General features: G+C 39.6%; 2 protein-coding genes across 4 annotated transcripts in view; both read left to right on the forward strand.

Moving 5' to 3' along the window:
* Positions 1–18,403, forward strand: part of kbtbd13a (kelch repeat and BTB domain containing 13a) — a 388,109-nt gene that overhangs the window by 257,950 nt on the left and 111,756 nt on the right. The window lies entirely within an intron of this gene.
* Positions 8–17,586, forward strand: LOC127351975 (uncharacterized). Of its 3 annotated transcripts, XM_051380027.1 has the most exons (5): positions 8–229; positions 13,704–14,371; positions 14,586–14,918; positions 15,161–15,277; positions 15,641–17,586. In XM_051380027.1, exons 3-5 carry the CDS (start codon positions 14,637–14,639, stop codon positions 16,709–16,711), a joined length of 1,470 nt encoding a protein of 489 aa, XP_051235987.1. In that variant the 5' UTR covers positions 8–229; positions 13,704–14,371; positions 14,586–14,636; the 3' UTR covers positions 16,712–17,586. The 3 variants fall into 3 exon arrangements, with proteins under 3 accessions (XP_051235987.1, XP_051235989.1, XP_051235988.1); XM_051380029.1 differs by lacking the exon at positions 13,704–14,371; XM_051380028.1 differs by lacking the exon at positions 8–229 and having other exon boundaries at positions 11,639–14,371.

An 18,403-nucleotide genomic window follows, 5' to 3' on the forward strand; every position in this document is an offset into this window, starting at 1 on the left:
TCGCGAGCGCACACCAGGAGGAGGGGGAGTGAGCAGCAGAGATGCGCCCTCCCCCACTCTGTGCTCTCTCACTCGCTCTCCCCTCTATCAGTTGATAGTGGAAACAGACTTTTATGAAGACATTGATTAAGAAGCAGAATTTAATGTGGATTGGTCCTGATCATGGCAGATGCCTGATCAGAAGAGCGTAAGGTAATCATCAGACTGGAACAAGAAGGTGCTTCATTCGGTGAGTGGAACCCGGTTCTACTTACCAAGGGGATAAAAAGTCTAGTGGGAGAGATAAAGAATGCGAAAGTTCTGCGCAGTGGAGCACTGTTGATTTTTTGCAGAGACAGCGCTCAACCAGATAAAGCGATTAGACTGAATAAGATCGGGGGGAAGAAAGTTAAAGCAACGATAGCTAAGGGTGGAGGTCTCACTCGAGGAGTGATTTTTGGGATTCCCCTTAGTGTGTCTATTGAACAGATAAAAGAAAACGTGAAAGGTGCCAAAGTGAGGGAAGTCAGACGCCTGAAAACTACTCGTGAGGGCCAAAAATGTGACAGCCTGTCGGTGTTGCTTACGTTTGATGAGGATCAAATCCATAAAGTGTTTATCGGATATATGAGCTATTGTATATGATGTTAGACTCTATGTTCCTCCGCCGTTGAGGTGCTTCAAATGTCAGAAATATGGGCATGTAGCGGCAGTATGTAAGGGTAAATAAAGGTGTGGAAGGTGTGCAGGGGAGCATGAATATGGGAAATGTGAAAGAGGAGCTAAACTCAAGTGCTGCAACTGCGGAGTGGAGCACACTTCTGCATATATAGGGTGTGAAGTCAGTAAGAGAGCAGAAGAAGTGCAACAAGTGAAAACATCCCAAGGGGTCAGATACGCGGAAGCAGTCAGAAAGGTGGGGATGCAGCCAAACGGCAGTAGTGTTAAGATGGCAGAAAGGCATGAAATGAGAGCATGTGAGGGATGTAGTAGAATTAAAGAGGACACGCTGATTGTGGAGAAAAGGCAGTTTATACTGTTCATGGTTGATGTAATTAATTGTACTGCGCAAACAGACAAGAAAACAGAAAAAATCAAAATAATAGTGAAAGCAGCAGAGAAATATCTGGGAGTTGAGGCTATTGGGTGGGAGGAAGTGTTGAAAGGAGCTTCACCCAGTTCACAGACATTGTCACAATCTTCTTTATGGGGTGGTGGATCATCATGGTCATAAGTATTTTGCAGCGGAATGCAAGAAGTCTTATAGCTAATGGGCAAGAACTTAAGAAGTTTATTTCAGGTCTACAGGATAAACCCAGTATAATATGTATTCAAGAAACATGGCTGAGAGCACAATGGGATTTCATAATACAAGGATACACGGCTATAAGGAATGACAGGAAGATGGGGAAAGGTGGTGGGGTGGCCATTTTTGTAAAAAATGGAACAAGGTTCAATACTGTTCAGTTAGGGAGAGAATGTGAGTCCATAACAATAAAGATTTGGACAGGCAAATATGAGCCAGCAATAATTAATTACTATTATCCATGCAACAAATTAAGTGTAGATATATTAAGTATGGTGTTGGGGAAAGTGCAGGGGAAAGTAGTGTGGTGTGGGGATTTGAATGCGCATAGCACTCTATGGGGGAGTGAGAGAACTGATGCAAATGGATCTATAGTAGAAGAGTTTATAGAAGATAAAGGATTAGTATGTATGAATGACGGGAGGGGAACGAGGTATGACTGTGTGCAAAATAAGGAGAGTGTGATTGATTTAACGATGACATCAAATGAAATAGCAGGCATCACTGCTTGGGAAGTGATAAATAAAACATTAATGGGTAGTGACCACTATCCAATTGGTATTAAGATTGGAGTAGAGTTGCAACGAGAGGAAGACATGAGATTGCCAAGATGGAAAATTGATAAAGCTAACTGGGGACTCTTTCAAGAACTGAGTAGAAACAGATTTGAACAATTACATAAGGAGGAATGAGCAGATGTGGATGAATTGAATAAGGAAGTAGTAACAGCTGTAATAAAATCAGCAATTGAGTCGATACCAAAAGCATCAGGGTGCAGAAACAAAAAGAATATGCCATGGTGGGATGAAAATTGCAAACAAGCAATTAAAGCACGGAATAGGGCATTTAGGCTGTTAAAGAAACATCATTCAATGGAGTCATTAGGTCAGTATAAAAGGTCACAAGCAGTGGTTAGAAGGACGGTTAGAGCAGCTAAGCGTGCATGCTGGAGGAAATATTGTAGTGAGATAGGGCGGGAGGTAAAGTTGTCAGATGTTTGGAGAATGATCAGGAAAATGAGTGGAATAAGAAGGAATATAACAATCCCAATACTAATAAGTAATAGTAGAACAGCAATTAGTGGGTTAGAAAAGGCGATACTATTGGCTGAAACACTAATTAAAGTTCATAGTTCGGAAAATCTATCAGTAGAGGCAAAGCAGCAAAGGAGTATTATGCTGGCACAAAATACATGGGTTAACAAGAAAAAACTAACAACAGAAGAGAATCTGGATCTTCCATTCAGTATGTATGAGTTAAGGAGGGCCATCCCCAGCACCAGGAAGTCAGCACCAGGGAAAGATGAAATTTGTTAATGTATGTTAGATAACATGGATGACAGGTCACTAGAGGTTATATTGCAATTAATTAACAGAATATGGGATTTAGGGGAGATTCCAGCTGCATGGAAGCACTCGGTTATTGTGCCAATTTTAAAACCAGGTAAAGTTGCATCAGATCCATCAAACTACAGACTAATTGCTCTTACATTCAGTTAGGGAAAACTATGGAAAAGATGGTAATAGAGAGGTTGATGTATTTCATAGAAAGTAGAGAGTTAGTTTCTTCATATCAGAATGGGTTTCGTAAAGGAAGAAATACAATGGACTATGGTATTGTGCTTAGAATCAGAAATTAGGAAAGCACAGACAAATAAAGAGATAGTGGTTGCTGTGTTTTTTGATATAGAAAAAGCGTATGACATGTTGTGGAAAGAAGGCCTGCTAATCAAACTGGATAAGTTGGGAGTGGGAGGGAAGATGTATAACTGGGTATTAAGCTTCCTGTTTGGGAGGACGATAGAGGTCAGAGTAGGAAAGGAGTACTCACCAGTATGAGTGTATGCAGTCCAATATTATTTAACTGTATGATTAATGACATTTTTGAGGAGGTGGGGGGAGGAATAAGTAAATCATTATTTGCTGATGATGGGGCATTATGGGTAAGGGGGAGAAATCAGAAATATCTATTCAATTCAATTCAATTTTATTTGTATAGCGCCAATTCATAACAGAAGTTATCTCAGGACACTTTTCAAATAGAGCAGGTCTAGACCGAACTCTTTAAAACATTAATTACAGAGACCCAACAGTACCACCATGAGCAAGCACTTGGCGACAAGGGCAAGGAAAAACTGCCTGTTAAAAGGCAGAAACCTAGGACAGATCCTCCGGCTCTAGGTGGGTGGTCGTCTGTCTCGACCAGTTGGGGTGAGAGAGAGAGAGAGACAGAGAGAGAGAGAGAGCGAGAGACAGACAGACAGACAGACAGGTGCACAGCAACAACAGTATTGGCAATGGCAATCTAGCAGGACCATGGCAGGAGGCTCCACCAGGATCGACAAGAACCTGCAAGACGAGAAAGCACAAGAACTCCGGGGAAGAAGTGAAGTTAGTAACATGCATTAATGGAACATGAATGAGTGCAGAAAGAGAGAGGAAGAGAGGAGCTCAGTGCACCATGGGAAATCCCCCGATAGTCTAGGCCTATAGCAGCATAACTAAGGGATGGTTCAGGACCAAAACATCTAAACACATTGTTGATCAAAAGCTGTGCTATTTGTGACTGTACGTTTAACCGCGTGCCCGTGACGACGTGTCGAATTTCACCGATTGGCCATCGAACAGTTAGTACCCATATCTTCAGTGTACATGATCCAATCTCAATGAAATTTCACGTGTTTGATAACAGTTTTTACGTGAAATTTCATGTTTTGGTCCGCACGTGTAACGATGGCACATGATGCGGTGATCGAATTTTAAGTCAATTTGATAAAATCTGTAGGAGGAGTTAGTTAAAACAGAATCCCTTAAATGCCAGAAAAGGCATTACAGTTTGACATTTGATTCAACCTGGCCAACTTTGAGGGCACGCCACGGACATGCCCTTCAACGTACATGCACAAATAAATTTTAATCACATAAATGAAATAAATGAAATAAAATAAAATAAATAAATAAAATAAAATACAAAATCTGAAAATAAATTAACTAAAAATAAAACAGGCAGGTGAATAGGCAAGGCAGGCAAATTAACACATCTGTCTACCAGAACTATCCCATTTTTCTTTTATCATATCATTTTCACAATTTAATCTCCCCAACATCTTCTCGCATGCCACAGTCCCCATCATCTGTGTTTTCCACATACTCAGTGTGGGAGCTTGAGGTTCCCTCCAACACCTCAGAATAGTCCGTGCACATGTTATTAGGCCAGTTTTTAATATTCTAAAACTGTATTTGTTCAACAGGGGTACCATAGTTCTGTCTCCAAGGAGACATAGTCTTGGTGACCTGGGAAGCTCACAATTGAATGATTTGCTCATATAATCTATAACTTTTTCCCACAAGGGGAGGATCTTAGAACATTCCCATAGTGCATGTATAAATGTGCCACTTTCCACCCCACACTTCCAACATAGATCATTATTAATTAAACCCATTCTGTTAAGTCTTGATGGGGTAAAATAATATCTATGAATTATTTTATATTGAATGAACTTGCCTCTGGCCTCTCTTATGTATTCTTCAGTGTTGGAAAGAATCCCCTCCCATGTTTTTACATCCAGTGTACAAGAGAGATCTTTCTCCCATATCATCTTAAGATTACTACAACCATTATTATTTGTCCAAGGACACATCTCAAACCATCTTGAAGCCTTATGATGTATTTTGGGTAATTGTAAGTAGCATTCGATCGGACTTCTGTCCTGACCAACAGGAACCAACTCTTTAATACAGTGTCTAATTTGTAAGTACTTCCAAAAGTGGCCTCTACCCTCTAAATAAAATTTTTCTTGAAGTCTAATAAATGAAAGAAAATTGCCATTTTCAAATAGATCATCTATTATTCTGATGTCTTTTCTTAACCACCTAGCCCAATAGATAGGCTGTCTTTCTCTCTTTATTTTCGGATTGTGCCATATGGATGAATATTTTTGAGTATACTGAGAGATTTTACATCTCTTATGTACCTCCTGCCAAACCATTTTCGAATGTCCTAGAATAGGGTTAATCACCTTATTTTTCTCATTTTTAGCTGTTTGTGCTAGAGCCTCCATAGGTTTAAAGGGGGAGGTCAGCTCCCGCTCAATCAGGACCCAGTCCAGATCAGCACCAGCTTCATCCCAATGTCCCGTAAGCTTGGACATCTCAAAGGCAACACTGTAATATTTTATGTTCGGTAATGATAAACCCCCTCTCTTCTTGGACTCAAATAATTTATCCAAACGAATTTGCGTTTTTTTTCCATCCCAAAGACATAGTTTTATCATTTTGTCATATCTAACTAATAGTTGTTTTGGAATGCATATGGGTATCATCCCAGTTATGTAATTTATTTGTGGTGCCACCACCATTTTTATTGTATTTACTTTACCCCATAATGTCAGGTGTAATTTACTCCAATTATCCAAATTAGCTTGTATTTTATTTAATACTTTTTCAATATTAGTTGTCATAATTTCCTTTATATCTGGATCTAATTCTATACCTAAATATTTCATCCCCTTTGGTAGCCATTTGAAATCAAAAGCTGATAACTGCTTATGTGAACAAGTTTGAGACACTGGCATGGCTTCTGATTTGTGCCAATTGATGCAATAACCAGACACTTTAGAATATGCTTCAATAGTTTCTAATAGAACTGACACAGAATTGGCTAGATCCCGGCTCAGTACCAAAATATTGTCAGCATAAAGAAATAATTTATGCTCCCTGCCACCTCCAATGACACCCTTAATTCTCGACTCTGCTGTAATCGACATGGCCAGTGGTTCCAAAAAAATTGTGAACAATAGTGGGCTTAGACTACACCCCTGTCTAGTTGACCTGGTTATACTGAAAAACTGAGATATTATCCCGTTAGTAAAGACTGCAGCTTTAGGGCTAGAATATAAGACTTTTATCCATCTGCAAAAACCGTTGCCAAACCCAAATTTTGAAAGAGTTGCAAATAAAAAAGCCCACTCCACCCTATCAAATGCTTTTTGAGCATCAAGTGATATGGCTGAAACAGGGTGAGGGTTAGTTCTGTTCATCCAAATTAAATGCAACAGTGTCCTCATGTTATCAGATGAAGATGTAGGTTTTTGTATTGACCAATTTTGAAGTAGATCCGATAAATTCCCTAGGAGGAGTTTGTTCAAATACAACACGAAAAATCACAGAAAATGACCCAAAAAAATCAAAATGGCTGACTTTGAGACCATGCCACGGACACGCCCTTTAATGTACATGCACAAATAGCACAACTTTTAATCAGCACCATTTTTTGACTGTATTGACCAATTTTGAAGTAGATCCGATAAATTCCCTAGGAGGAGTTCGTTCAAATACAAGGCGAAAAACAATTCACCGAAAATGCGTACGGAATTCAAAATGGCCAACTTTGACGGCACGCCACAGACACACCCTTCAACGTACATGCACAAATAGCACAACTTTTAATCAGCACCATGGTTTGACTGTACTGACCAATTTTGAAGCAGATCCGATAAATTCCCTAGGAGGAGTTCGTTCAAATACAAGCCCAAAAAGTCAAAATGTGTGTTCTGGCGGTACATCAAAGTTTGACGCCACGCCACGGACACGCCCTGTAACAAAAACTCATCACAATCAAGAAATATCATCAAGAACATGTTTTCCATTTTCTGACTAGATTTCAGCTTGATCTGATCATCCTAATAGGAGTAGAACATGGAAGTATAAAAAAATGACATTTCCTTTCACCACTAGGTGGCTCACTTTTACTGAATATTATCACATAGACGTGTTCAGGGTGGGACTCTTATCAGACATGTGAAGTTTGGAGCCGATTGGACAATGTGCACTCAAGTTATAGCAAATTCGTGTTCCCGCCACACTACAGACACGCCCCCTCACCGCAGTCATCACATATAATCAACAATGTGTTTTGCATTTTATAAGTACATTTCAGCTGGGTCTGATCATCCTGCTAGGAGTAGAACATGAAAGTATAAAACGTGATACTTCCTGTTCCTCTTCTTCAGCCTCCACACTGTCCAGCTCCATCCCCACCACCGAGCTAGCCTTCCTCACCAGCTTGCTTAGCTTGTTGGCACCCATAGTCCCGATGCCACTTCCCCAGCACACCACAGCAAAGAATATGACACTGGCCACTACTGGTAGAACATCCGTAGTAGCTGAGTGTACACGTTGAAGGACCTGAGCCTCCTTAGAAAGAACAGCCTGCTCTGTCCTTTCCTGTAGAGGGCCTCAGTGTGGTCTGTCCAGTCCAGTTTGTTGTTTAGTGTCACCCCCAGGAACTTGTAGGTGTCCACCATCTCTACCCTCTCCCCCCTAATCGCAACTGGGGAGGGGGGGGGGGCCTTTTGCTGCGCCAGAAGCCCACCACCAGCACTTGGCTTTTCCCTGTGTTGAGCTGTAGGTGGTTTCTGTCGCGCCATCAAATGAAGTTCTCGATCAGGTCTCTGTACTCCTCCTCCCTATCATCTATGATGCAGCCAACAATGGAGGAGTCATATGAGAACTTCTGTAGGTGGCACACTTCAGAGTTGGAACAGAAATCAGAGGTGTAGAGGGTGAACAGAAAGGTCCTGAGCCACCTGCATCACAGAGAGCTTCTCTGCCAGCCGGAGAGACTTGCTGTTCTTGTTAATAACAGATGTGCAATCCTGGTTAAATTACGGTCAAGGAATGTGTCTGTTGCCTGGCCATTGAACTGATTGCCGTAGGACTCCGTCCGTATTATTTGCCATGGGAAATATCACACACTATTGTGTTGGCTGTTTACATTTCTTCCTCTGCTAACCGATGTCGGCATGCTACATTCACACCGCCATAGCTCAACTTCAGACCCAACACCTGAGTGCCTGAGTAAAGTGACTTAATTCATCACACCAGGTGTATAATTCTTCAGAGAGCTAGCAACTCTCAATATTTTGAAAGAATTTATCCTACAACCCTGCCCTCTGAGCCTATGTACACCCCTAACACCTTAAGCCCCTCAATGCCTCCCAACAGCACCTCCCTTTTCCAACAGCCCACTTGACAAAGCCTTTTGATAAATCTGAAGTGTATCCACCATTGCCTGAAGGTCTTGCTCATTTTTAACTAGCACTGATACATCATCCACGTAGGTTGAGACTACTATAGGAATCTTAAAAACTCTAAGCCCAGTCCACCTAGAACCTTATACATACCTAGCTTAGGCAGGGGCCTGAGCAAAAAGCATCTTCACTCCAGCAATATAAAGAGACAGAGAGACTCGACATTTGATGTTCTTTCACATCATTTCAGAAAATGGATTAGAGTGATACTTCTCCTAAAATCTCTCTCTAAAGTGTGTACAGCTGAGACTCAGCTTTGTTTCAGTTTAAATGTTGAAAACATACAATAAGTGCTCCCTTAAATACTACTGATAACATTACATTCAGCTGTAATGGATCAAACCCCAAATGTCTTCTGCAACATGCCTGAGTAAATCATGTTTTAATTGACTTTTAAGCAAACTTCTTGTGGAAAGAAAAAAATAAATGTCAGATATCTGGAACATATTTGTTTTGACCCGATTTTGGGAGAATTGGTATACAAATAGTTTTTTCTTTGACATTAATACAAATGTGGACAAGTGAAATAGACTTGTTTCTCTATAGTACACTTGTGTAGTACAGTCATGTCATGCTGTAAGTGACCTTGCTCTGTCAGTACATTAACTCAGAGAGAAAAAAACTGCTCCCTGTGGCAAATCGTACTTCCATCTTAATGGCCTCTATTTAAAGAGACTGCACAGAGAAGCACACATTATTTAGTTGAGAAAAGTAATTTCATATCAAACAGGAAGCAAAAGCTCTGTCCATTTATCTCAGTAGTCAACTGGGTCGAGGGAGACGACCACCCACCTAGAGCCGAAGGGTCTGTCCAAGGTTCTGCCTCTTAACAGGCAGTTTTTCCTTGCCCCCGTCGCTAAGTGCTTGCGCATGGTGGTACTGTTGGGTCTCTGTATGTTATAAGGAGTTCGGTCTAGACCTGCTCTATTTGAAAAGTGTCCTGAGATAACTTCTGTTATGAATTGGCGCTATACAAATACATTTTCTGGATCCGAAAAAGTATAAAGAACATATTACAAATTGTTTCTGTTTAACTTGCACAGCATCTTCAAACACAAGAATTTAGAGTACCAGTTTCACATGAATGGGTTCACACAATTCAACAACTTCTAAGCACAGAACTTTCATTGCTCTGTGTGACAGTTGATTATGTAGTTTTTGTTCATTGCAATTCATAAGATCAGTGTTTCTCAAACTTTTCACATCACACAGCTTACCACTTCAGAAAATTTTAGGTTTTCCCAGTACCACCATTATGACCAATGAATACAGTAGCGTAAGCCGACCCATATTAAGCTACAGAAAGTACACACAAGAGGCAGGTTTATTCTTAATAAGAATATTGTTGTTGTAGTCAAGCTGTAAATGGACCTGTACTATACAAGTACAGGTCCTTTCTAGTCTTCCGACCACTCAAAGCGCTTTTACACTATGCGCCACATTCGCCCTTTCACACAGCGATGGCAAAGCCCATCGAACAGAAACTAACTCATTCATACACATTCACACACTGATGCACAGCATTGGGAGCAAATTGGGGTTCAGTATCTTGCTCAAGGATACTTCGACACGTGGCAGGAGGAGCCGGGGATCGAACCAACAACCTTTCCGATTAGGGGACAACCCTCTTCGCCTCTGCGCCACAGCCTCCCTGTACAAAGGGGAAACACTAGAACTGGCACTGAAATTCTTCCTCAGAACTCTCATGCACTGCAAAGTGGGTTAACTAACCATGGCTGTATGTATGTGCTATGACATGAATGTGACAATGTAGCAGACTGATGGCAAAAGGCAAAACGTATTTTGAATCACATTTCGGTAATCTCAGTTTTCAGCATTTTCATTCAAAATGTTGAAATATTTTGAGAAAACATTTACGCGATTCCTTCCTACCTGCGTAACAGCTACCTTGCTGAACTGCTGTGGCTTGCATGGCTGTTAACATGGATGCTGAAAGGAAAAGTAGCTAAATAAACTTGCAAAATGTCAAGAAAGGAACACACCTAGTTTCATTATTAAAAATAAAACAACCCATACATCTTCTGGATTCAAGTTTCTTTTTTTTTTTTATCAAGCTAAGACTATACTTGCTTTGTTAACTCATTGTAAAACACACATCATTCAAACAAACATTCAGCAAACAATGAACAAACAAGCTGCACCTTCCACAGCCTGTATGGCATCCACAGCAAGAGAGTATGGGAGAAAAAACTCTGGGGCGGGAGATTGGTGGTACAACAGGGCTGGTGGTGGGTAGTACCAAAGCTGAAAGTTGTCACACAGTTCCAGCTTTCCACTTGCCCCAGCCCTAAAGAGAGCTGCAGACACCCACTTATGGTCCTGTTTTGGCAGGGTCTCTGGCCACAATAGTGGGAGCTATGGGGTACACTGTGGCTGAAAGGCTGTGGTATCTGATTGCTGCCTAGACGAAATATGAATATATGTTTGAATAGAAGCAGTATGAGTAAGTGCGAATGAAAGAACCTTTTAGTGAACCTTAAGTCATTGTCTTCTATACTAACCTGAGAAGCTTTTCTCAGGACATTCAGGTTCGGTTTTGCTGCTGCCACATGGGAACCACCAAACCTGGATTTTCAAACCGACAAAAAGCAATAAAGTAATATCATCAATATCATCATTACATTGTTTACTACATTGTAACTATTACTATATATTTAAAAGGCTTATGTGATAAAATAAGAAAAGCAATAGTGAAACTCTTGGTTTTATAGTGAAGGTTACATTTACCATAGACAATACCAGTTTGGTCTCCTTTGCAGGACTTTCCTCTGTGGCTGGACGAGCTACAGGTTGTTCCCTTGACTGAAAAAACATAAATATGTAAAGTAGCTTAGATACTTACATAGGCAGTTAACATTAATACGAAATACATTAATCTATTTTAGTTGCTTGTTGAATTTAATTTAGGTTACCTTGTGAAATACACAGGAGCAGCTCGGAGGTCCACTCATGAGGGTGGCCTGTCATCATAGCTGAACCATAAAGTACAGCTATATCACTCTTATATGTCAGAATTGCAAAATATAATTGTAAACAAATAACCACTTTTACACTTTTACCATTGTGTACTACTGTGCTAGTTATGTATTTGAAAATGGTCAAATGTATCGTGTTAGGGTGTTTTTAGTTAGAACATGTATTGCTTTTACAATTATACCATTTCATAATACTGGTGCCACTTCTTCTGCCGAGGAGCAGGTCTGTTGTCTTTACTGACAGGCCAAACGCCCATGTGTGCAAAACTCTGCAAGCGCTTGAGCCAGTCTGTATCACTTACAGCCTTGTGCAATGTTTTGGTGGACATCTGAAATAACATATTGAACACTAGAAAGGCTGAAGAACATATATTTATACCACCGGTATTTCCATCTATATTAGTGACAGTATATCTAAAGCTATCTAAAACAGTTTAATTCAAAACAATACATCAATGAACAACTATAATAATGATAGACATTTAATGTCAGCACTTAAAAAAATGTTCTTATTGTTTTATGGCAATTTTCAGGGATGGAAAGTTAGCAACAAGTACTCATCTTTTATGTACTATCTACTTCACTACATTTCAAAGGAAAACTACTATTACTACTACTACTGCTACTACTACTTTTTCCTCCATGCACTTTTTTAAAGGGTTTACACATAAAGTTTAATTAAATTCTGTAGAACACTGTATCAAGGATGGAATCCTTCAAATCACTGAAATAGAACACAAAATAAAATTTGATCTGTCCAAACAAACAACAAATCTTTTTTTTATCAGCTGACTGATGAAAACATGCTAACAGCAAAAGTACTCTTATTTTGGGACCAATATGATGACAGATTAATATGCTGAATTAGGTATTTGCATTTCCTGTTTGCCGTGTCCCTGTAGGCGTACACATGTACAGACTATCACTGGATCACTTTGATACTTTGACCACAGTCTCTGCCACATGAACAGTTTTCTTCACATCTGCAGCTGATCTCAACAAGGCACAGGATCCCCCACTTACACTGCCTCTTATACCTGTCAACCACCCTCTCATCCACCCTCTACACAGTAACCTCACATAATAATGTTTACTAACCTGATAGGCATTACATTACCATATACCTTTTGAACATTGCAAATAGTCTTTAAACTTAATGCTGTGATAGTTAATTCCCTGGAGAATAATTTGCAGAAATAAATAACATATTGTCTTTTTATAATTGTCTTAGTTTTTATGTTATTGTCAATTTGCTTCTTGACTGCAGTACTTGCTTTTACTATTGTAAAAAAATCTAAAAATATTTATTGTTATGCACCAATATAGTGAGGCTCAGAGGTGCATGTGAAAACCTAGACTACTAAAACCTAAACCAGATTACTACAGAAAACTTAAAAACATGAGGATTCTCACGCAAGTGAAGGACTGATTATTTAATATAGCTCTATGGCACGGAGGAAGATACTTGGCAGCAGAAGACATTCATTATAGGTCTGGGTCTTTTCAGGGGATTTAAGAAGAGTATAGAATATCACCAGCCTCAACATTTAATATTTGAAGGGAATTTTGGCCTTGTTTGCCTCACTTGGATAGTCAAAAGTCTAGTGCGAAAGGAAATAAAGACAGCCTTAGGCTGCTGGTCCATTAGGACAGCCCCCTCTTTCTGTGTGCTGACATTGGCATTGACACTGGAGCTGCTTAATCTTAGATATTTGGAGATGTTTGCTGAGATGATAATTTGTCATGTCATCTTGACATGAATTCCACTGAGGCCTCCTTACTGTAGAACAGTGTGAAAATGGAGACTGAGATGGTCCCTGTAGATCATAATCAACACATCTGTGTCACTGTTAGTGGAGTTTTTTGCAGTAACTCAGCTGACATGAAAGGTTTGAGTTACCCTGAAAAGGATGAGGTTGACAGTTAAATCAAAAAGACAAAGGTTGCCATGGCGCCGCCGCAGGTGGCAGCCCTTTCAGCACATTCAAAAAACTTATATCCATGCGTTCGGTGAATGGAGCTGAATCTCCCCATATAGACCACGTCCATTACCCCCTGGAATTTTTTTTCTAGCGTGAAATGTCCATAAACTACTTTTTCGTGTTCCTCCTACACGCTTTCTCTGATTCGCAAAAAAGTTTTCACGTAGCATCTGTGGACCGTCCGTATAAAAAAGTCATTTAAAGAATTTTGATATTTCAAAAATAAGCATGTTATAAAATTAAAACTTCCTGTTGTTTTTTCATTCATTCATGTCATTGTGTATGTTTCATTCATGTTAAAAATAAGCATTTTAGCCTGAAGTCATTCTTTTGATATTTTATGTTTGCAGGTTGACAAGGCGGTGCTATCCGTCATGACTGATGAACAAATGGCAAAATATATCACTTCATATGGCGACCGAGTAGCTGTCCTCTCCTTTTGTCAAAGCACAAAATGCAGCACGGATAAAGAGACTCTTATACAGAGATTAAGAGAAAAAATAGGATCACGGAAAATGAAATCAAAGACAAAAGGACAGCTGTGTGGTGCATCAGGTGTGTTCCAAACGCACGGTGAAGGGATGGCCAGACATGGTAATAATGGAGCAGATAAGACTTCCCGGAAGATTGAAATTGGATGGCTTCATTTTGGAGTGGGGAAATACCAACAAGTAAGGACCGGAAATGGTGGAGGAACAAGACACTTAGCAGTGAACAAAACAACAACTGTTGCTCAGATTTTGGAAATGGGGAAGGGGCTATTTTTCCCAGATGGACACTCAACAAAGGGGAGGGTTGAAGAATTTACCTTCAGTGTGTGTGATTTTAAACGAAAGCAAATTCCTCTAGATTACACTGTAGGTGGCCTTTATGAGCAACTAAACTGAAAATCCTACGATTTTACATTTCCACAAAAGAAAAAGAAGAACAAAAAGAACTTTCAACAAATCAACCCCCACCTGTTGAAGAATGCAGTGAAGACTCCTTCCAATCATCTGACAGTGACATTAGTGAACAGGTTTGTGACATTAGGATATATATTTGTCACAAACAAAATAATAAGAAATGTAGATTTGGTACATTTCTATTGCGTTAGTTGTCCTTTATTGTTAAATGGCATTGATGGAGCTTACTGTGCTATTAAATGTGGAACATGTATTTCTCCCCGCCTTTAATTCTAATTAACTGCTGAGAACATTTAAAATATGTTTGTATGTGTTAATTTGTTGCAGAATCTGCAGATGTCAACATGATTTAAAAAACAAAGAGTAACATCTGGGACCATGACAGCAGAAGGCCCAGGAAAATGGCGTCACTTGCATTCTACCCCAACTCACTTTAGCCAGGAACAGGACACCAGCTCAAATGAAATCGTCGATCTGACCAATGCCGATCCTTGTGACTACCCTCAAGCAGAGCCTAGGCAAATCTATCATGAAGATGTTTCAGAGTCAGATGAGGCAGATACAATTGAATGGAATCCAGAAGACGACCTCGGTGGAGCAGATGTTGATGACACAGTCATATTAACATTGAAATATGTCAACAATGAGGGTGCCACACAGGTATGTTTGGGGTGAGAAGGTAGAAATACAATGACAACTGTTAACAAAAATAGAGAACCATATTCATACTAAACTTCAGTGAACTACATTCTGTAGTTTTTAAGTTTGCTTCTATGAACTACAAATAAATGCATTCCTACTTTTTACCGTGGGCATTCCTGTGAAATTACCATAGTGCTATGAAACACTTCCTGTAGACCTATTTACCTACCTACTCATACTGAATACTTTTCATCTTTCAGAGTATTGAGCTGCATGAAGAACCTGTGCAGGATTTACACCTCCCATCATCTTCAGCTGATGGCCTGCCTTCACTACATGTACCATCAATACTTGAAGCACAAGTGCAAACTGCAGTGGTAAGATGTTTCACTGCAAGAAATTTCAAAGACATCCTTTAAACCACTGAATAGTTTTACATAACTGCGGCCTGTAAAAGGCATTTTTATATTCTCTGTCAGCTCTGAAAAAATATGTGATGTCACACAGAAGATGTCTTAATTAAGATGGCTTGGGAATTGGAGACAGTAGATTTTGAATAGAAATCCTGTTAGAAAATGGAAATATGGAGACCTCAGAAGACATGTTTTTGAGTTGCATCATGGAAAACTTGGGATCCAATATTATTTGGATCTTGATTTATTCTAAACATAATAATAATTGAATATTTTGGCCTCTGCTTCCTTCATTCACCATTTATTATGTGTGTTTTTTTCTTCTAGCAACCCCAAGATTTGCCATCGAGTTCAACCAGACAACTTTTCGTGTCAGCCTCAGCTGCCAGTTCAGCAGATCTAGAGGACATACGACATGCATCAATTCACAGGATAAAGGTTGTTAAAGATCTTTTGGCTGTATTTATGGACAGTAGCATAGTTCATTCAACTCTAAAGATGGACTTTGTAAATGAAAAAGCTATTGATGATGCTGGAGTGTCAAGGGAGGTTTACACTGCATTCTGGGAGCAATTTCTTGAACAGTGTGAAGGTGAAACTGAGCGAGTACCAAGACTGAGGCCAGATTTTGGTGAGGCTGAATGGCAAGCAGTTGGACGGATTTGGGTGAAGGGATTACTAGATCATGGTGTCATTCCAGTGAGGCTCTCAAAAGCTTTCATTGTAGCTTGCATTTATGGGACCGACTCGATTGATGGAGACATCCTTTTGACGTCATTTCTCAACTTCCTCGCTCCTGTTGAAAGATCGGTCGTGGAGAGGGCTCTCCAGGGCACAATGGAAGAAGGTGATGAAGAGGATCTGCTTGACCTGTTTACAAGTATGGGTTCCCATTTCCTACCTACAAAGGAAAACATGGAGACTGCCATAGAAACAATGGCTCATAAAGCCATTATCCAAGAGCCAAAGTACATCATTGATTGTTTCTCTACACCCATGGCCCTTGTACAGCCAAATCTGCCAGACAAAGAAAGGGTGTTGTCTCTGTACGAGACAAAGAAGGCCACTGGGAAAAGAGTGTGTCAGCTGTTGGAAACGACAAAGTTGGTGCTCTCTCAGAGAGAACAGACAACCTTTAACCATCTCCAACGCTATGTGAAAAATGCTGATCAAACTAAAGCTGAAAAGATCCTGCGCTTCTGCACAGGCTCTTCTGTGATATGTGTTGAAAAAATATTGGTAACCTTCAATGCTGAAATTGGACTTAACAGAAGGCCTGTTGCTCATACTTGTGGGGCTACCCTTGAAGTACCGTGTACTTACAGCTCTTACCCAGAATTCCGCACTGAATTTGACAACATCTTGTCCAGCAGCTACTTTGAAATGGACATCCTTTGAATCATGAACTTTGAGCAGTACTTGCCAGGCATGATTGTGAACTGTGTAAATTTGAAAGGAATATTATATTTAATTTAGTATTTGGGTTTGTTTATTTTTATTATTCTTATTTTTTACATTGTTATGTCATGCCACAGAGCCACCTGCAAACAGTCTGCAATTAGTTAGTGCAATAGTTTGTCACTATAGTTTTGCAAAGAAATGTTAGCCTTGACAGCTGCTTTCACTTCTGTCAGTTTGACTCCAGACCAGAATCAAGGCAAGAGTTGTTGCAAATATAAACAGTTGTCCATCACTAGTAGAATTGTTGATGTGAAGGTTTTAGTCATTATTTTTTACTTTATTCAAGAAAATACATTGTTTGAATTGTAATGTTAAACACCTATATGTAATGCTTTTCACAAAATACAAATGTATGTTATGTGTAATATGCTCTGAAAAGAGCTGCCTCCAACTATAAGCTATAATGTCCTCTATTGGCCTTGAGAATGTGTTACGAATATTTCCAATATTTCACATTGATTTAATATTGACTTAACACTGCACCAAATTGACATTTTACATCTCTGCAAATTTCACTTTAGAAAAAAAAATTGCAGATTGCCATTAAATGCCTTTTGTATTTTTAAGTTCTTGATTGGTCTTACCTTATTGGCAAATTTAGATTCAGGGATGCGGGCCAGGATTTTACACTTAAAGACAACAATACAGAATAATCCTTAATATCTCCACATTCTTAAAAACATCAAGCACTTTACCACTTTTTTACATTGCAGGGGTTGTTGATGGACTTTATCATACAGAGATATTTTCTGTTTACATGTGACTGGATGTTTGCACTACTTGATTTTGGTAGTAAAGTTCTACAAATTGTCTTACAGACTAATTTTGGCTTCTTGTTCTTAAGCACACACCATCACTGAAACATGTGGTCACAAAGGGGAGGAGTGACATCAGCCTGGTAGTATTTGTGTCTTTTAATGTTTCATAACATATCCTTCTGTGATCAAGTCTTTATGGATCCAGAGGCAAGACTGTCACAAATCAAGTATACATACATTCAGATTCAGGGTAAAATGCAGCAGTGAGATATTGCAGACATTTGTGGAACTGTATGGAAATAAATAAGTAGATAAAGCTCATAACTTACATAACATATCTTAATGAGACTGGTGCTTACAGAAGGGAGTGGGAACTGCATTGCAGTATTTTGTAATATTGTTTTTAAGAAAACATTCAAATGGGTAATGACAATGAAGGACAAATGAGGGAAATATTTGTGGAACCAGCTGCTGTCACTGAACACAACTAAACACTGCTTACTGGGCACTACATGTGATTTACAGAGATGCACTGATGGCTTCCTTTAAGTGGATGTACAAGTTCACAGCCTGATATGGATCTGTTGGTGGAGTCCGATGGGACTCAGCCATAAAGATATTGCATAGTTCATAAACATCTTTATCGCATGGTATGGTCAGCGGAAAGACACACGTGTTTGCACAGTTGAACCTGCTCATCTTCAACAGGGGAAAGGAAGTCTCTTGTCTGGTACAGTTCAGGCAGTACATACAACACATTGGGCCGACCAGTAGGGACACTCACGTTTCTTGATGGCCTGATTGTGTGTGCATCCCAAACCTGTGAAGTGTCATCCAATTCATCCTGTGAAAAATATAAATATATATATAT

The sequence above is a fragment of the Dicentrarchus labrax genome, unplaced genomic scaffold (genome assembly GCF_905237075.1).
Source record: "Dicentrarchus labrax unplaced genomic scaffold, dlabrax2021, whole genome shotgun sequence".
Lineage (NCBI taxonomy): Eukaryota > Metazoa > Chordata > Actinopteri > Moronidae > Dicentrarchus > Dicentrarchus labrax.